Below are 21,610 nucleotides of genomic sequence, written 5' to 3'. Positions count from 1 at the left end.
CTGGCATTCTGGCATGGTTCTGCTATGTTTGAAGAAGTTTGGCCTTCTTGTCTTTTTTTTTTTCCTGAATACACATACATACAAACACACACACTCAACCTTTAGTACATCTGTTCTGTAAATTCGAATTTGGAATATAGTAAGCGTACCTAGAAAAAAAAGGCACGCCTATTACATGGATCAACCCAGCCCTTGTGGTCTAATGGTTAAGATTCGGTGCTCTCTCTGCTGCAGCCTGGGTTCATTTCTCAGTCAGGGAACCACACCACCTGTCTGTCAATTGTCATACTATGGCGGCTGTGTGTTGCTGTGATGCTGAAAGCTATGCCACTGGTATTTCAAATACCAGCAGGGTCACCCATGGTGGACAGGTTTCAGCGGAGCTTCCAGACTAAGACAGACTAGGAAGAAGGAGCTGGCCACCAACTTCAGAAAAAACTGGCCATGAAAACTCTATTAGCAGCAGCCTAGCAGTGTCTGATACAGCACCAGGAGGTGAGAGGATAGAACAAAAAGAGACCAGGCAGCATTCTGCTCTGCTGTCCACAGGGTCACTAGGAGTCGGAATCCACTCAATGGCACTAACGACAAATTACACGAATCAATATTTTGGTGGTATTATTAGCAGGTCAAACTCTCTCTTGATCATTAACTGCCTATTACAGAAAGGCTCCCAGCACAAAGTTTAAATGCCAGTAGGATTACCGGACATCCTTCTCTCACTGTGGCTTTCTTCAGAAATAGTCAGAACTGAATCTCGACACGTATGAGACCCAGGAAGTGACAGATACTCAACCGTCAATTTTGCCATCCTACTCGGTGAAACTCGGAGCACCCAAGAACACTCTAGTTTTCCTCTATAATCCAGTGGATATCTTGGAGTTGAAAAAATGCCTCTGGGTTCTTCTAGCTCCACTTCAGAGTAACAGCCTGCAATTCAGAATACATGGACACCAGGGACCAACATAAACAAGGCAAAGAAAAGTGAGGTTCTATCACAAACTTGAAAAATTTAGGTTTGTAAGAAGAAAATTAAAACTTTATTACTATCAGTTACAAGTTCTTGGGTAAAAAAGATCATCCCACTTAATGTGTCCTATTTTCTTGAAATGAGATTGTAGGAGTAGAATTTAAATCATAATTATTTAAAATTACTTTTCACCGAATTTTTAAAATTTCTCAGAACATGCACAGTGGACTGTATTCTCTAGTCCCAGCATGTTTTCATTTCTTTCCCTCTTCGAGATGTAACTGAAGATCTGTTCCTAAAAGCTTCACTAATTTCACTGAGCATTTATCTTGCTGGGACAAATGATTACCTTCGTGGAATTTGTGACTGAGGCCAAGAAAAGGAGAATTTGCTGCATACAATTGAATGTCTCTCCCTTCTTCCATTTGCTCTTAAGTCCAAGGGCACTTTGGACCTGCAGGGCTACTGCAGAACTTCAGATGCCAGTAGCTCTCCGGCCCACTGACCCTGTAATTAGCTTCTCCTCCTTCAGGTTACATACTCGACTCTTGCCTCTTCCTCTATGTCTATTTCCTTAACAAAAATCTGAGCAATTACAAATTGAAATACTCTATATACCAATTAACTCATTTTAATGTATGAGTATTAGTTAATTAATACATATGTTATCATATATGCTCTGCCATAGAGAAATTAATAATCTAACCAAAGAGACACAGATGTAAATATACTTTTACGAACAGTAGAATGAAGAGTGGCAGAAAGGAAACGAAATGCTACAAGAATTCAGGATTCTACTTAATTGCCTATTCCTCTATTATTTCTTTATAAATATTCCTTTTTATTTATATGGCTACTATGATCTAATTTTGATATGTATTAGGTCTGCATTGATTTAACAGTAACCTAACTGATTTCCCAGTCTCTAATCTTTGCCTACCATGCCCTCTAATCTGGTGATAGTGTCTGAAACAAAAGAATTCAATTCTTTCCTTGCTCAAAGCAACTAAAGTAGAGCAGCATGCAAGGTCTTTCGTAGTCTGGCCCCAACATGTCTTTCCAATCTTTTCAATCTTTTTTCCTCTCCACATGAATCCTCCGTGACAAGTCTACCTGGAAAAGGAATTCCCAACCAGTCACTGCTTTTTATATAAATGGGGTAAGAATCTCAAAAAACTATTGCTAAGATCCATTAATTCCCTTGTGTAAAAAGCAAGTGGTGGGAGTGGGTGGGTATTAAATATGGCATAGTCCTAACATTTTATCTCGTAAAACATTCATAGAACTAACAGAAAACAATATCCTTTCGTATATAAAACTTTCTTTAGCATGCGTAAGTTTTTCTGACTATACACAAACGAGAAATATCTTCTCTACATTTTAACAATGTTCATTTTCTAATGGCCTCAATGGGACAGTTCAAAGACTACATTAGATGGTCATGAGCATCACCACTTATTGACTCTTATCATTGGTCATGCCATCCCTATTCCAAGTGCTTTAAATACATTAACTTACTTAGGTACTCAGTGAAATTGTTCACTAAACTCAAGCCATTGAAATCATTAGGTTTTAGGATCTTGGACCTAACTGTGCTCTCCACCTCAACCCCAATTCCAGATTTACTTTTAATCTATGTATGACTCTTTGACTCTTGTTTTGACTCTGACTCTTGTGTTGTCAGACCATACCACCCACAACTGGTCCCTGAGTTACTCCTCCTCATTCCTAGAAGATTTTAGCAGTCATTTTCTCCAACACTATTCCTGCCAGAAATCTTGCTGATTTCCACAGCCCTACTGATGATGATTCCAGCACCGAAGCTTCTCGATTTCTCAGCTTTACTGCAATGATCTTGTCCTCCACACAACATCAGCTACTCATCTCAATGGTCAGTCCCTATAGACCTGGTCATTAGTAGTAACTCCAAGCCTTCCAAAATCTCAGTTTCAAGCACCACTCTCTCCAACCACAACCTTCTATCTTTTCAGCTTCTTCTAACACTCCTCCCACCTTTTGAGACGTGTAATTCATTTATCCTAGCACCTTTTCTTTGTCTCTAACTCATCTCTCATGCTTGCTTCACTCTTTTCCTAGCTTAAATTTCCAATGATCCATCATTTTAATCCCTTCCTCATGCACACACTCAATTCCCTTATACACTTGCATACTTGGGAAAACCCACCCTGATTGAATCTACTCTCCATCTGCTCTGCATCTACATAGTACCCCTCAGTGTCTCCAGAGGAAAACATACAACTAAGCTAACTGGTTAGTCTTCCTCTAAATTTATGATCATTAATCTCAGAGGCTCTTATGCTGCCCAACAATCACACTACATTTTCCTGGTTCACGTACTTTATCACTTTTTTAAAGAACTATTTCAGATCTTCTCTTTTTTTTCTTAAAACCCTCAAACCCTCTTCCATAACTCCCAGTTTCATCTGCTGAGAAAATAGAGGCAATTAGAAGAGAACTGCCAGTAGCTCCCATCTCCACATGGTATCCATAAACCACAAGCTACCCATACACCTGCATCTGTGCCTAAACATTCTGCCTTCCATCCAGCAACTATGGATGAACTGCCCTGCGCTCCTATCCAAGAATAATCCTTCTGACAAGGCGCTAGATCTCATCCCCTTTCTTTGACTGAAGGTCATCCCTCTAGCAATTCTCCTCCCTCTCTCGTGCATCTTCTTCAATTTTCGTCCAACTTTTCCCAGTTGTCTACTGGGGTTGAGTGTATGTGGCAGTGGGTAGGGCAGAGATGGGTGAAAAGGGAAATACCCTGACCGTTTGGAAACCAAGAATTATGGTACCATAGAACTTTCATCTCCCTACAAGTCTATTACAGACTTCTAATTCTCCAGTTGCTGTTTGCTTTTAATGAAAAGTCAAAATCCTATTAGCAAACAAACACTGACAATTGTGAGAGAAGTAAGAGAAACACTAACCCTGATGCTGGTCTTGGTCATCTCACATCCAGAGTCTTCATCTTGCAAGATACCTGCAAGTCTAAGGATCTTTGTTCATATAGGAATAAATAGCTCAGAGGTCAGGAGAATTCTATGCACTTCTCCAAAATTCAAGCACTTGTTGACAATCACAAGATTTTTAATTTTTTTTCACCTGCAACAGCTGTATCTATGGAGTAGAAAAGATCCCCAGACAGTCACAATAACAACTCTCCTTTCTTTCAGCTTAAACTACCAACCAGAATGAAAATACAGAGTATAGTGTTCCAAAGAAAATGAGTGAACCTAGACATGCAATGCCTTTTGCTAAGTTCTTACTAGCTGTATTAACGGGATAACATGAACATCTATTACCTGGCCCAGACCCACTGTCTGTTGAAGGTGTGGGTGGTGGCAATTGTTGTCTTCTTAAGGTTTTACTTTCATTATTTATCTGAAGTGAAGCAGGACCTGTATCTGGAGAGAACATGTTAAAAATAAAGATGAAAGCCTGAAAACAAAATGTAGTCTGTACCAAAGCAGCTTTTGTCAAAAGAGAATGCAAATCTAGGATTAAAGCAGCTCAGAAAAGATCAGTTTTACCCTAACTCTGCCCAAGGGAGAACTTAGTCCTACAGAATTTGAACGTGCTTAGAAACTAAGATAAATGAAATAATACTTTAGGGTCTTTTCTTTCATAATGCTGATTTCTACCACACTCACTTCTCTCAAACCCACTTAAAAGAAAGAGGCATTGTTTTCATAACATCTGAAAAATATTTACCTTTGATTTTGGATTGGATCCAGTCCAAGAAGACACTCACCCTGGCAAATACACCTGGCTTCCTTGGCTGGGCACAGCCAGCTTCCCACCTGATGATGCCATAGAGGACAAAGGGACCTTTTTCATGTCTACATACTAATGGCCCTCCAGAGTCTCCCTGAAATACCAAGGAAACATGTTCTAGAAAATTGCTTTAATCAGAGCTCCTGCTTTCAATTTTGGAACAGGAATAACCAATAATGTATTCATAACACATTTCTTTAATTTTTAAAAAATTTATCCTTTGTCTATTTGTATAACTTAGAATACTTAGACTCAAATGTGTAAAATCACAAATGAAAGAGGAGACATTACAACTGATACCACAGAAATACAAAGGATCATAAGAGACTACTATGAACAATTATATACCAAAAAATTGGATAACCCACAAGAAATACATAAATTCCTAGAAATATACAAGCTATCAAGACTGAATCATGGGCCGGCTCCGTGGCTTAGCGGTTAAGTGCGCGCGCTCTGATGCTGACGGCCCGGGTTCGGATCCCGGGAGCGCCCCGAGGCACCACTTCTCCGTCCAACGCGAGGCCGAGTCCCACGTACAGCAACTAGAAGGATGTGAACCTATGACATACAACTATCTACTGGGGCTTTGGGGGGAAAAAACTGAATAAATAAAATCTTTAAAAAAAAAAAAAAAAAAAGACTGAATCATGACGAAATAGAAAATCTGAACAGACCAGTATAAGTAAGGAGATTGAATCAGTAATGAAAAACATCCAGCAAAGAAAAGCCCAGGACCAGATGGCTTCACTAGTGAATTCTACTAAACATTTAAAAGAGAATTAACTCCAACCCTTCTCAAACTCTTCCAAAAAATTAAAGAGGAGGGAACACTCCAAAACTCATTTTACAAGACTAGTATTACCCTGACACCAAAGCCAGATAAGGACACTATAAGAAAAGAAAATTACAGGCCAGTAGCCCTGATGAACAAAGATGCAAAAATCCTCAACAAAATACTAGCAAACTGAATTCAACAGTACCTTAAAAGGATTATATACCATGATCAAGTGGGATTTATTCCAGTGATAAAGGATGGTTCAACATATGTAAATCACTAAATGTGATACACCACATTAATAGAATGAAAGTTAAAAATCATATTATCATCTTAATAGTACAGAAAAAACATTTGACAAAATGTACCATCCTTTCATGATAAAAACTCTCAACAAATTGATCACAGATGGAACATATCTCAACATAATAAAGGCCTTATATAACAAATCCACAGCTAACATCATGCTTAACAGTGAAAAGTTGAAAGCTTTTCCTCTAAGATCAGGAAAAAGACAAGGGTACACACTCTTACCATTTCTATTCAATATAGTATTGGAAGTACTAGCCAGAGCAATCAGGCAAGAAAAAGAAATAAAAGGTATCCAAATCAGAAAGGAGGAAGAAAAACTGTATTTGCAAATGATATGATCTTATATATAGAAAATCCTAAAGACTCCACCAAAAAACTGTCAGAACTAATCAACAAATACAGTAAAGTTTCAGGATACAAAATGAACACAGAAATCAGTTGTGTCTCTATATACTAACAATGTAATATATAAAAAAGAAATAAAGAAAACAATACCATGTACAATAGCCTCAAAAAGAATAAAATACTTAGGAATAAATTTAACCAAGGAGGTGAAAGATCTCTACATTGAAAACTATAAGACTTTGATGAAAGAAATTGAAGACGACACAAATAAATGGAAAGATATCACATGTTCATGGATGGGAAGAATTAACATTGTTAAAATGTCCATACTACTCAAAGCCATCTATAGAGTCAATGTAGTCCATAATCAAAATTCCAATTTTGTATTTGGAATTCTGTATTTTTCACAGAAATAGAAAAAACAATCCTAAAATTCATATGGAACCACAAAAGACCCCGAATAGCCAAAGTGCTCCTGAGAAAGAACAAAGTTGGAGGCATCACACTTCCAGATTTCAAAATATATTACAAATCTATAGTAATCAATGCAGTGTGGTACTAGCATAAAAATAGATACATAGACCAATGGGACGGAATCATGAGCCCAGGAAAATACCTTCACATATATAGCCAACTAATATTTGACAAGGGAGCAAAGAATACAGATCCTCCTCAACTTATGATGAGGTTACATCCCAATAAACCCATCATAAGTTGAAAATATCATAAATCAAAAATGCATTTACTACACCTAACCTACCGAACGTCATAGCTTAGCCTAGCCTACCTTAAACGCACTCAGAATACTTACATCAGCCTACGGTTGGGCAAAATCATCTAACATAAAGCCTATTTTATAATGAAGTGTTGAGCATCTCATGTAATTATTGAATACTGTACTGAAAGTGAAAAACAGAATGGTTGTATGGGTACAGAATAGTTTTAAGTGTATCGGTTGTTTACCCTCGTGATCACATGGCTGACTGGAAACTGTGGCTCACTGCTGCTGCCCAGCATCAGGAAAGAGTATTGTATCACATATTCTTAGCCCAGAAAAAGACCAAAATTCAAATTTTGAAGTACAGTTTCTACTGAATGCGTATTGCTTTTGCACCACCTTAAAGTCGAAAAATCGTAAGTTAAACCATCGTTAAGTCGGGGACCATCTACACTCAATGGGGAAAAGATAGTCTCCTCAATAAATGGTATTGGGAAAACTGGATAACCATGTGTAGAAGAATGAAATTGGACCCCAATCTTACACCACTCACAAAAATTAACTTGAAATGGATTAAAGACTTAAACGTAAGTCCCAAAACTGTAGAACTCCTAGAAGAAAACATAGGGAAAAAGCTCCTTGACATTGGTCTTGGCAACAATTTTTTGGATATGACACCAAAAGCACAAGCAACAAAAGCAAAAATCAATAAGTGGGACTACATCAAACTAAAATTCTACCCCACATCAGAAGAAACAATCAACAAAATGAAAAGGCAACCTACGGAATGGGAGAAAATATTTGCAAACCATATATCTGATCAGGGGCTAATATCTAATATATTTAAAGAACTCATACAAATCAGTAATAAAAAACAATGCAACTTAAAAATGGATAGAGGATCTGAATAGACATTTTTCCAAAGAAGACATACAGCTGGCCAACAGGTACATGAAAAGGTGCTCAACATCACTAATCATCAGGGAAATGCAAATCAAAACCATAATGAGATATCACCTCACACCTGTTAGAATGACTATCATCAAAAAGACAAGAGATAAAAGGTGTTGGCAAGGATGTGGAGAAAAGGGAACCCTTGCCACTGTTCATGGGAGTGTAAATTGGTATGCCAATATGGAAAATAGCATGGCGGTTCCTCAAAAAATCAAAAATAGAATGACTGTATGATCCAACAATTCCATTTCTGGGTATACAGCCAAAGGTAATAAACATAGGATATAGAAGAGGTATCTGCACTTCCACGTTTATTGCAGCTTTACTCACAAGAGCCAAGATATGGAAACAACCTATTTTTCCATCAGAGGATGAATGGATAAAGAAGTGGTGGTATATATATAAAATGGAATATTATTCAACCACGAAAAAAGAAGGAAATCTTGCCATTTGTGACAACATAGATGGTCCTTGAGGACATTATGCTAAGTGAAAAGTCAGACAGAGAAAGACAAATACTGTATATCCCTTATATGCGGAATCTAAAAAAGCTCAACTCATAGAAACAGAGAGCAGAATGATGGTTACCAGGCACTGGGGGACGGAGAAAATGAAGAGATGTTGCTCAAAGGGTACAAACTTCCAGTTATAAGACTAACAAGTTCAATGTACAGCATGGTGATTATAGTTAACAATACTGTTATTACATACTTGAAAGTTGCTTAGAGAGTAGATCTTAAATGTTCTCAGCACAAGAAAGAAATGGTAATTATGTGAGGTGATGGAGGTGTTTACTAACTCTCATGGTGGTAAGCATTTAAGAATATATAAGTGTATCAAATCATCACATTGTTTATCTTAAACTTACACAATGTTATAAGTCAATTATATCTCAAAACTAAAAAAAAAAAAACAACCCTTACAACATAGGATTTGCATTTTAAGGTAGCCTTTCTGATTTTTAATCAGGCCTTTTTTTTTTTTTTTTTTTTTTTTGCATAATGTGTTTAGGACCAAACTAAATCCTTAATTGAATTGTCTTCCTAAAATATAAACTAAGCTGATGACATATTTGATATAGCTGTTTATTTTAAATGAAGAAGTTCCCAGAAGAAATCCTAAATGTGGAGTAAGGAGATAATTTCCTAGTCTGTAATGTAGAACAATTAAAATTTTCTCTGGGCCCATTTTTTTCCACATAAAATAAGATTATATTTAAGACCCTCTTCCAGTTTGAAAATGATCTAATGTGTCAAGTCAGGTTTTTTGGTTTTTTTTTTAATCACTCATTCATTCAGTACCAACACATACCCAATATAGAATTTTTCAGGCAATTAGAAACATTTCACAATAGTGAAAGAGCTTGTCTAATTTATCTTTTATTGCCAGTGCCTATCACAGGGCCCAGCATATGGAAAATATTCAGTAAACAAATGGTACCTATTAATTACTTTAAAAATTATTCAGTGCCTACCGTGAGCTAGGAATTCTGAGAAAGACAGAGTATAAACAAATTAGATGGTGATAATCGATATAGAGAAAATATTCAGGGCGAAAACTAGAGAATAAAGGTAGGTGTGAGCATACTTACATGCACATGTATGTGTATGCAGTTTCAATAACATTTGAGCCGATACATGAAGGATGAGAAGGAGCCAAATTTTCAAAAACCTGGAGGAATAGCATTTTATGCAGACTTGATATCTGGGCAAAGGCCCCAAGTTAGGCAAGGATGTGGCGAGGTGGGAGTTAGAAGGCAGTCAGTGTGGCTACAATATAGTAATCAAGTAGACAGAAGTATGAAATAGATTGGAAAAGTCAGCAGGAACAGGTTACACATTACTGTGAAGAAAGAGATCACTTTGTAGGCCAAAGAACCTGAAATTTAAAAAAAATCTAAAATCTAAAATTTGTTGTGAGCAAAGAACCACAAGATTCTACATTGCATATCTGACACTCCCACATCTCTGCATTCCAACATTCTGATTTTCACCTTCCTGGATGAGAAATTACATTAGCAGGTCCATTACCTCTGAGCATTCGCAAGAGGGTAAAAACCAATTACCTGACAGAAATATTAGAGCCCATTTTATCTAAGCAAGTTTCTGAAGTCACCTTTTAGTAATTCAGTGTTCTTTGTAGAAGAACATTAGCTGCATTTATTACTCAGAATCTCAACTCCTATTTTTCTTCCCTTGTATTGACTGTAAATTTGGTCATGCTGCAGTCAAAGTGACAGTTGGATGCAGCTGAAATAAGAATAGGTGACAACTGAGAGCACGATATTTGGGTCACCTCTGACATGGACCTCATTCCCTACCTCGTTCTTCTTTGCTCTCTTGATACAAATTAAGGTCTTCTCTTAATGTTAGATGCTGTCAAATATGACAGAGACAGTAGAGCCATTTGTGATTTTCTTGATTCAAAGCAGGAAGAAAAACCATCTCTCAAAAGGGGAAGAATGAACATATTAGTTCAGAGTACTTTTCTATTTGGTTTTCATAATATAACGTTTATGTCCTCTAGCAGACTGTGTGAGTGCCATTCCCACATTCCTCAGATCTTGCAGTCCACATCCTGCCTCTGTGCCTAAGGGCTTTCCCCCCTCCGGCCCACCCATGAGGCAGGCCAGAAGTGTAGGAAGTACTCCCCCTGCAGCTCTGAAGCTATGACTTTGGAGAAGTGGTGTATCAATATTTCAGCTCCCTCACCCCTTGGGTGGGACAAATATGCTGTGTGTATTTTGCATCGCTGCAGGGTTAAGCTCAGACCCTCACAGTGGTAGCTGGTTTAGTAGCACATCCTAGATTGGCTACCTTCCTTCCCCTATACCACCTCCTCTCTTTCCTGCTAGTGATACCTGCACTTCCTTAATAGACCACTTGAATCCTTGTCTCAGGGTCTGCTTCTTGGGAATGCAAATTAAGATACATAAGATACAAATTTGAGTAGTGCCTGACAGCTCAAAAGGGTTTAACTACAATAAATTTATATTCAGTGTTAAGAGGGGGCCTCCTTCCTTCTCTCCTCATATTTTCACATGGAAAGACTTCTACCCAGATTAATGCCCAGTTTTCTCTGCATAGAGGTGACATCTACTGGTTCATGTTTCTTAACTGAGTTGGGGAAAAAAACTATCAAAAAGCAGCAAAGACTCAGAGATTCATTCTTTCTTCCCTCTTTACTCTAGACCAGTAGGAAATGATAAATATGGAGAAGTTTGCTCTCAGACCCAAACTTTCCCCTACATGCTAATCCAGACTAGCATTAAAGGTGGGCTACAGAGTGTTAAAAACCCTTTTTTGGTTGTATACCTGTAGTCACATTCCTCAGTTGGTGTTGTGGATATTAAAGGTGGTGTTTTGCAATCCAGTCATTCACATCCTGTCTTTTTCTTAGTTGATTCTGAACTTGCCAATAGCATGCTTGCCCGACTGACATGTGAATACATCTGTACAGCTTTGTGCCTCTGTAATATCACTGAAATTAAACTATTGCTTTGTTTTTGCTATTTTTCACTGCATATGAAAACCATTTTTTCAAAAGTTCTCATTTTCTTCTTTGTGATTATTTTATTTTAATGCGTAGAGGAAAATTAAGTGTGAGTACATAGGAGATAATTTAAAACAATAAAACTCCTAAGTTATAAGTAGGACACACTAATTTAGAATCCTTATTTGCTTATTCCCCTTTTGCCAAAGCCTTAAATATATCTGAACACATCTTCCCACCGGCAGGCCAGTTGACTGGTGCTGCCATCTCTTACCTTCCTCATCAGCTCCTCTACGTACCCATCTTGCCCTTCTGGCTGTACAGCTGCTTCTGCCCACTCTCCGCCATCTCAGCAACTTTGGATTAAGTAACTCACTCTTCCTCTTCTCCTACTGGCCTTCACGTTGGGCTGTGGTGTGGTGTGATGCTGCGAGGTGCAGGCTACGATGGCTGTCTGTGGCTTTGAGAGTGGTTTTCTCTTGTCTAAGGAGAATCTCCAGCAGATGACAATTTTCTATCTTCCCCTGCAAAATCAGAATCCTCTCACCTGACAGAAATCTTTCCCTCCAGATGCTGCGAAGCCAGCACAGATCATCTTGTCGGTGATCCCTCCTGGGTGAACAGAGTAGTAAGTGCGTTCGCAGACCTCTCTTCCTAACACGGGCACTTGAATCTACTGTAAGCGACTTGCTAGGCCACTATCTAATTAAGAAATAGATTCAGAAAGAGAGCTTGATAATGAAGTAAGCACCAAGTGATGTTAAAGAAATATATTTAAGTTCAGACTTGCTCTGCACCAATATAATTGCAATCATTTAGTTTTGCCTAAGCTGATGTAGAATACTGAATCAAAAAATACAAGTTTCTTGTGTAGTATAGCTTCATTTCCAGATGTGGCATCTTGGTAAAGGAAATCCAATAGCAGGAGAACAGGAGCAGAAACACTTTTTTTCTAGCTTATTTCTGATTTAAATTTTAGTGTTTCAAATATTGCTACATAAGAATTCAGGAAGAGAAATTCAGCAAGATCTGAATTGTTATTATACATTATTTATATTATTATAAATACGTATAATTATATATTTATACATATAAATATTTTATTCAAATATATATTATAAATATATAATAACAATATGTTTATATGATTTCCTAAAACGAACTAAAATCATTTTCCTCTTTTTTCTCTATTATCACTGAGGCCTAATCTCAACTCCAATTTAAGATGATACTAATGATGAACACGGAAGAATTTCTTCTGCTACCTGACCCTCAGGTAGGCCTATGTTAACATGCATTCTGCATGACTTATTCTGTCACTTCAGATTTATGACTAATTAAAAAAAGATAAATTTAGTATTTTATAGACCTATATCTTTTTGGAAAAATTAAAAATTACTTTACACTTATATTGTACCTTAATATTTATAAAATCCTATACTCCAACCTAATAAGACTCACAATGACATTTTGAGGTGGGTTACCACACTGATCTCACACGTAAAAATGTCAGAGCTCTGAAATTTGACCTCCTAGCACCTATGGGACAGAACTAGGACTGAAGCCTAAGTCAGACTTTAAATCTTGTGCTCTTTTTAATGTATTAATCTAATATATAAATAATTTAATGTATTTAAAATCCTCTTTTCAGGGACCATCCTCATCAGCATTGCTTATTATGTCTCAAAATCAAGAACTCCTTTTCTCTCTGAGATTGAAAGAACGACTTCATCTTTTATAAGACCGTAACCACCTCTCAGTTGTCTGGTGGTCATCGAGCTGGTGAAGGTTGAAGGTGTTAGAGAATGGGCATGTTTATTCAAGGGCTTTGAAGTCAGCCCATCAATAAATATTTACTGAGTGTTTATCCTTGCTAGATAGACTTCTACCCCTGAGGAGAGAGTGGTAAATTAGGCAGAGATCTGCCTCCCAGAGGCTCCCACTCTAATGGGTGAGATGTGGAAAATGATTACATAAAATAATGTCAAGGACATTTAAGTGCAATGAGATGATAAAACTGTGTAGTCCAGAAAGTGATGGAAGGACAGTCCTGCTCCAGCAAAGTGATCTGAGAAGACTTGAGTTGAGAACAGAAAGATGAGGAGGCAGCTGTGAGAAGACTAGAATAAGAGTTTCCATGTGGAAGGAAACAAGGTACAGAGCTTGAGAAAGCAGAACAAGTTTGGTGTCTAAGAGAAAGAAAGAAAACCACAGTGCTGAAGGTCAGCCAACAAGGGGACAAAAGGAGGAAATGAGGTAGGAGAGTTATGTGTAGACCAAACCACACAGAGCTTTCAAAGTCAGGTTAGGATTTCAGACTTTATTATAAACGTAATAAGAAGCCATTGAAGGATTATCAGCTGAGCCATGCTGATTTCAAATCTTAGCTTTGATATTTATTAGCCATGAGATCTTAGCAAATTACTTAAATTTGGGGCCATAACGTCCTTATTCGCAAAATGGGAGGATAAAATCTCCTCATATGGTGGTTGTGAAGATTTTAGGAAAATGTAATTTGGCTGCAGGCAGCACAGCAAACTGTGAACATAAACACTGTACACAGTCAAAGATAAATTCCCGTCTCCTTCAAGCTCTCAGATTCCAAATAAATGACTCATATACAGAAGGAAAATATCAAATAAAATGATCTTACAAAGTGAAAATAGGCAAAACACAAACATCGACCCAGTCAGATCTTTCAAATCTCATGGCTTTAAGAACTCTATAACCTAGCCCAGGGTTCAGCAAACCCCAGCCAGTGGGCCAATTCCATGCCAACCCCCACCCCCACCCCAAGGCCTATTTAGTACAATCCACGAACTAATAATGGTTTGTACATTTTAAAATGGTTGAAAAGAAAATCCAAAGAAGAAGAATATTTCATGACACAAGAATATTAAATAAAATTTAAACTTCATGAATGAAGTTCTATTGGAACACAGCCACATCCATTCTGTTACATATGGTCTACGGCTGCTTTGTGCTACAAGGGCAGAGTTGAGTAGTTGTGAGAGAGACTATATGGCCTGCAAGGCCTATAAAACTTATTGTCCGGCCCTTTACAGATCTAGCCTACCTATAATTTTTATTTCTCATGATGGAAAAATATAAAGTAGCTCATTCTTTAATTTGATGAACTATTACAGCTAAATAAAATGGTTTTTATATTTCAGAAAGAAGAAGGGCTAAAACAGATACTGCTTGATATCGTTTCCATGACATAGTCTCAGAAATATCAACCGGCAGTAATGTTTGTGCAAAAGTAAAATGTTTACCTTCACTACTGCTTCCCCATCCAGTCACAGCACAGATCTCAGAGGAAAACAGAGGTTCCGTGCTGTGCGGGAGACATACTGGTCTCACCACTGAGTTGAACTCCAGAGGAGAGCTCAGTTGTATTAGGGCGATGTCAGAGTCATAGCTCAGTCTATCAAAGTCTTCATGCACCATGATGTGTTTTGCACATCTCACCTGTATCATTCCCAAGCAAACGAATTACAAGATAAAGTCAGTGAGTCAAACTATTTCCTTGCACAATGGTCCAAAATAATATTAAATCTCTACATTTCCATACAACGGCAATGAAGTTGACTTTGTACTAAATTTAAAAGGGCAATCAATCTCTTTTTATAATTTGCAGAAGGCAAAGGACCACTTTCTGAGAACTGAAATCCCTGGAGAAACTAGACTATGTGGACCTGTGTATATGGACCTGAATTTGTACTTCCTGACCAGCCTTGCCTAATTCTCAGATTAAAATGTGACCTCAAATTGTATCTTTTTGTGTGTGTGTGTGTGAGGAAGTTGGCCCTGAGCTAACATCTGATACCAATCCTCCACTTTTTGCTTGAGGAAGATTGTCACTGAGCTAACACCTGTGCCAATCTTCTATTTTGTATGTGGGATGCCGCCACAGCATGGCTTGATGAACGGTACATAGGTCCACGACCGGGATCCAAACCAGTGAACCACAGGCCACCAAAGTGGAGCACACGAACCTAACCACTACGCCACTGGGCCGGCCCCTCAAACTGTATCTTTAAATGTTGGTATAAATGATAGGGGTAAGGGGACACTAGGAGATTAATACCTAATTACATATTTTAGCTAAAGGTATTCCCTGGCATGTGACAACACTTAAAATACAGGCAGAACGATCTTTAAAAACATTTTTCACCTGTTCAGTTGATTCCTTCAGGGTTCTGTCATGGTCTCCAGCAGCAATGGTCCAGAAGATTGGATTATCCTTCCTGGAGAAAGAAGAACAAAAGTTTGACATGAAAACACATTTTTCACCATTTGGGCTAACCCCATCTGGCCCTACTAATGTGCACTGTTCAGTTCAGCCAGGCGCCACCCACTCCCATGCCTGGTGCCTTTGTGTAATCCCTGTCTGGGAAGCCACACCATACCTCCTGATCTACCTGTGGAGCAGTTCTTAATTACATCTCTTGTCCCCTTCTCTTGGCTATAAAATGTCTTTGGAGCCCTTACCAAATATCAAGAAAGGCTATTTTTAAGTTAAGAAGGTAAAAAAGAAAAATTAGAGCTTATTTTAATTTCACAGTGATATAAGAACACATGAAAACAAATTACATTCATAATGAGGTAGCTTCTGGTCTATGCTTTACTGTTATAAGTATCCAAACACTATATTACAGGAATATATCTCAAATTGTCATCTCTTATCAAATCACTAGGATTGATGAAACTGAGGTTAAAAAGAATTTATCAGTTCAAAAATAGATAAAATTCACCTATGGTGTTAGCAATCAGGGCACTGATTACTTTTGTGGGGGGGTGATAATAAGAAGACACAAGAGGGGAGCTGCTGGGTGCCGGCAATATTTTGTTTCTTGATCTGGGTCCTGGTTACATGGGTGTTCACTTTGTGAAAATTCCTCGAACTGTATACTTAAGATTTGCACACTTTTGATATACTTCAAAAAGACATTTAAAAACTTGAATCAATATCCATTAATTTGCCGTCAAGATCTCCAGCTGAAAAAATATCCGAGGAAAGAGTCCCTCACTTGCCACAAATACACTGTCACTTTAGCTTGAAGATTAATTCTTTCATTTTTCAAAACTGTTTCTTCAAGAAAAGTAAAGTTATTGAAATTATTTTTCAATACACTTTATTCAAAGGAGAAGTTTCTTAATACACGTAGGCATCTTCTCTCTAGTCATAACCATGCTCATTTCAATTCCTTGCACGATAAGTCTGACTCATTCATGAGTTTCAATATGCCTTTATTAAGGGAGCTAACCCAGGTAAAGTGCTTGGCAAGTACCTTACAGATGGTAATGACTCATAATGGTAGCCATTATCATTGTTATTATCTGCCATGCACTCTAATGGAAGGATTCAACTTTATTTTCAAAGTCACCCTCTAAATTATTACTTGATAGTAAAGAAACATTTCTTAAAGCCACTCTACTTCTTTATATAGGGGATAGTGTCCATAATAACAATGAAATAATAAAAATCATGGTAGAGATCATAATGTAGATTACAATTTCTAGTGACGTTTTACGTGCACAGTCATCAAATATCTTTTAATTTAATTTGGTAGAGAACACTGTGAAAAAAGCATATGATAGAGCAACGTTCACTTTGAGGCAACAAAGCCTGAAATTTTTCCAATAGTGGGATAATAGCATGAGGTATCAGTTGATGAACGTCTCCATCCTTTCTTCCCACTTGCCCATAATCAAGTTTTGTTTCTTATGTCTTTAGGGTCTTATCCCCAAGACGACAATGGGATGTGTGTCACTTACTGCTATGAGAGAAGAAAGACTCACTGCTGAATTATGAAAGAAAGTGGCTGGAAGATTCTGATGTATAATTGCAAAATGAGTTTAGTAACTTTAACTTTTCCCTACAAGCATTACTATTATAATAAAAATTTTTAAAGAAATCAGGAAGAGTCACTGATGAAACTGTATATAAATTCTTCTTGTGGTTAACTTAAATGGTTCATAAACATTTACAGCTGACTGTGTTTATTCATCTCAATTGACTCATCAAGTTGAATATTCCACTTTGTGAATAAACATGTTGCTCTGGTCTATATCTTGCTGCAAAGTGTTATGGTCCATTACATAAATTCAAGAATAGACAAGGGAGTCTATCAAAGCTTCTTCTGTGCCTCTGGCATCAATACTACTATTTGTCTTTTCTAAGGCACTAATTTTCACTAAGTAATCAGCTACTATTGAGGCTTCTTTTCCATGGTATATAAAAATGCACTTTGATAGAATTCTTATAAAATGGACTTCTCCAAGGGACGGTGGCTAGACTGAACAATGTGGTACTGGATTGAGTTGGAAATATCCACAGGAACTCGTGTTTAGCTTAATATAGATACAAATAGATAAATACGTTTATATAAATGGATTAGTATGCATACCTATATTTTCTAGCTGTCAGCTAAGAGAGCCTGGAAGTAATAACAGCCTAGCAGCAACTAGTATACCCAGCAACCAGATCTTGATTTCTCATACCATTCTCCAATAAAATGAACCAGGGCTCACTGGAGAAACGGCTGATTCTAAGACTGAGAAGGGAATGTATAAGATGAACCTGGAGCATCTTGTAGTGTCACAAAAGGATAGGGGCATGTCAAAAAAACAAGAAGCCACCCTGAAAGCACTTACAATGGTCAAAGCCAGTGTGTGGTAAAAAACAAAAAACCTTTCCCCTTTGCCCCCAAATGCGTAATCATTTTAAATATAGAGTCTAGGAAGATATTTTAAATATTAAATTTGCACAGGAATAGATGAGGACAAAAGATTCTTCTCTGTACTCCCTTCTTCTTATCATAAAGGTTATTTCTTCTTCCCTCCCTGAGTCTATCTGCAAACCCAAACAGAATTCTGGAAGTTTCATGGACCTAAATATAAAACTCCTTCTTCTTCACTGTGGAGTTATATCAAGGGAAGATGAGGCTTTTGAAAAGATACATTTAGTTAAAGAAGAAAGGAGACTAAACAGCTAGTAACCACACGGCCATCAACTTACCATATGGAATAGCTTTTGCAGAAGATACAAGAGTGGTTTTGGGAGGTGATGTTGATGCAATTTTGCTTGAAGAGTCTGTAGAGGAAAAAAAATTGTGTGTGTGTGTGTGGTGTGTGTGTGTGTGTGTGACACAGAGAGAGAGAGAGGAAGATCAGCCCTGAGCTAACATCCAGTGCCAATCCTCCTCTTTTTTGCTGAGGAAGATTGGCCCTGGGCTAACATCCATGCCCATCTTTCTCTGGAAAAAAATTTTTTTTAATCGAAAATATTTAGAGTAGCCTATGCTAGCTAACCTTGCTTGCTTACCCTGGTCAATCACAAAACCAGTCTAATGTTGATCTCACTAATTCTACCTTTCAAATGCTAAATGCCACATCCCAAAGATGTGATTTGTTGTATATCCCTTAATATCTCTGTTGTATCTGACCCCTTTAAGCATTTCTTCCTTCCTTGGCTCCATGAAATTATTCTCTTGATTTTCTTGTTTTATCTACGACGATCTCTTCTCAATCTCAGTCTTTTTTCCAGGATCCTATTCTTCAGCCTGAAAGATACTCCATAAGGTACTGTTCACAATTCTATTTTTATTCATTTACATATATATGACTTCCAAATTTTTCTCTTCAGTCTAAATCCCTTTCCTGAATTCTAGATCTAGGACTGCTAGATATCTTTTTTGGATCTCCCATAAGCTCATAAAAATCCACACATCTCAAATGGAACCAATTGACTTTAAGTATCTACATGGTCTTGTTTTGTTTCTCTGTATCATTTAGTGACTCCACCATTCATCTAGCCACTCAAGCTAGAATCCTGAAAACCATGCTGGAATTTTTCTCCTTCATATACCCCCTTTCTGACAACATATCTAATCAAGCAATATATCTAGAATAAATTCTTCCAATGACTTCCTCACTACTCTCCTGGCATGGAAGTTCACCCCTAATCTCCATCTCCATCTTCCACATTACTACCAAGGTTTGAATTCTGGCTCCAGAATTCTCTGCCAGCTATGCATCTTTGGGAAAGCTACTCAACATCTCTAATCCTCTGTTCCCTCATCTGTGAAAAGGGGAACAGTATACAAATCTCTTAGGTTTATAATGAGAAATAAATGTGATAATACATGTGAAATGCTTAGTCTATACCTGGCACAGAGCAAGTAATCAATAAACGTTAGCTAGCTATCCTATCGATCTGGTCCTTAAAATTTAACGTCCTATGTCCATCACGACCCAACTCTTGCTTTTTTTATCATTCCCTCCAAAACTTGAACAATGTTGAATTATTTGTAGTTTTTTGTACATCATCCATTCTGTTTCACATTAGGGTCTTTGCATATGATATTCCTTTTGTCTGAGTAAAGGCTACTTTATCTTCTAGAATGCCGAGAAACCTAGTAATCCTTCAAAACCCTCATACACCCCAAAATAGAGCCAGTCAAGGTCATTGCTGAATTACATTCCCTAACCTAAACACCTACTTTTCATATAAGGTGCTTGGAATCTTTTCTGATCATTTAGTGGACGCAGTTTCTTGGCATCTCCTGAGGTGCTTGTTAAAGCACAGAGTCCTGGGCCCCACCCCAGAGCCATAGAATCTAAATTTTGGGGGGGCCCAGGAATCTGCATTTTTATTTTGCCATCTAGGCAATTCAAGCACCCTAAATTTAGGTAAACATGGATAAACTACCTTCCCTATAACCGTTTTCATAAGCAAAAATCACTATTGCACAAATGTTCATACTCACCCGAGGGCAAAAAGGCGAATCTAGCCTTGAAGCCTCGGAGTTATTTTCACCATCACTTTTAAAATGAATCAGCATCATGTTACCAGGACTGAATACTGGAAGAGGGCTCAAGATTCCACAAAGTTTGGCTGTAAACATTTTAGGGAAGTTTGATTTATAGTTACAAAAAGACTAAAAATCAGAAAACACAGGTAAAACATCATCCAATTAATTTTTTTCCAGCAACTTTGGTTCTCTTCAACTTTGATTTGTAGGCACACCCTTCCATTTCATGTGAGAATTAAATGCTACTTTCAAGATAACAATGTACTGTAATTTTTTTTTTCTGTTTGTGAGGAAGATCAGCCCTGTGCTCACATCTGCCAATCCTCCTCTTTTTTTTTGCTGAGGAAGACTGACCCCAGGGTAACATCCGTGCCCATCTTCCTCCACTTTATATGGGACGCCGCCACAGCATGGCTTGACAAGTGGCGCGTCGGTGCGCACCCGGGATCCGAACTGGCGAACCCTGGGCCGCCGCAGCAGAGCACACGCACTTAACCACTTGCACCACCGGGCTGGCCCCAATGTACTGTAATTTTATCTTGCAGAAAAACTCTATAGATAGGGTAAGGACATCTGATTCTTAGTATGCATAGAAAGCTCAATTGATTGTTAACTTGTAGACAATGAGAAGAGGTCAAAGAAAATGCCAAACTTGGTATTGCCCCTTCCAAACAACATGGCTACACTTCAAGTGAATAGGTAACACCTGAAATCTGCTTAACCCCACTTTGTACAGGTCTCGTTCTGCCTGATCAAAGGATCCTGTTTCCCCTCACTGTCCTGAATATCCAAATAAACATTCTGAACCTGTGTATACTCCCTGCCTCCAACCCACACTAACACCTAGCTGAGGGGCAAATAGCAGGTGTTCAGGAAGTGGCTACACAGCCAGAAGGGGTCATTTTTTATACTCAGTAAATGGGTAGGTCAAAACTGAAAGTATGTTTGAAGTTTTAGTTCAAAAATTAACTTTCAAGATTCATGTAGAAATTATAGCTTTTGGTTACTATTCTTAGACATAAAAATGAAAATACCAGCAATTGAAGGGATTAATACAAGAAAAAAAAAGCAAGTTTAAAATTTTACCTTAAATAACTGCCAAAGATTTACTCAGTGTTACCATTTTCCTTTTTCCTGGGACTTTCTTTTCACCTTCCAAATATTCTGAAACATTCTTCGAATTTGCTTGTTTCTATTAAAAACTTTACTGATGAATCAGTTGCTGACTCATGGGTTTTAAAGCTAAAGTTTTATGGCATCCTGAGTTTCCAGTATAAGAAATTCATATCCCTACTCCACCTTGTGGTACCCAAGGAAGCCAGCCAACACTGCAACTATAGTCATGCACCACATAATGATGTTTCACTCAAGGACAGACTGCATATACGACGGTGGTCCCATAAGATTAGTACCTTATGTCC

At 37.8% G+C, this 21,610-nt stretch overlaps 1 protein-coding gene across 1 annotated transcript in view; it reads right to left on the bottom strand.

Annotated features, from left to right (window-relative positions):
- Positions 1-21,610, bottom strand: part of OVCH1 (ovochymase 1) — a 77,239-nt gene that overhangs the window by 35,936 nt on the left and 19,693 nt on the right. Inside the window, 9 exon segments of the mRNA XM_087441911.1 lie at positions 706-930; positions 4,300-4,395; positions 4,709-4,865; positions 11,918-12,072; positions 14,646-14,841; positions 15,548-15,620; positions 16,665-16,725; positions 20,145-20,186; positions 20,189-20,272. Of these exon segments, the coding sequence (XP_087298037.1) occupies positions 706-930; positions 4,300-4,395; positions 4,709-4,865; positions 11,918-12,072; positions 14,646-14,841; positions 15,548-15,620; positions 16,665-16,725; positions 20,145-20,186; positions 20,189-20,272 (1,089 nt within the window).

This window comes from Ceratotherium simum, chromosome 17 (assembly GCF_057802395.1).
Source record: "Ceratotherium simum simum isolate JZ-2026a chromosome 17, ASM5780239v1, whole genome shotgun sequence".
NCBI classification, from domain to species: Eukaryota; Metazoa; Chordata; class Mammalia; order Perissodactyla; family Rhinocerotidae; genus Ceratotherium; species Ceratotherium simum.
The sequence above is the reverse complement of the archived record's forward strand: the minus strand, read 5'-3'. Positions and strand labels throughout refer to the sequence as shown.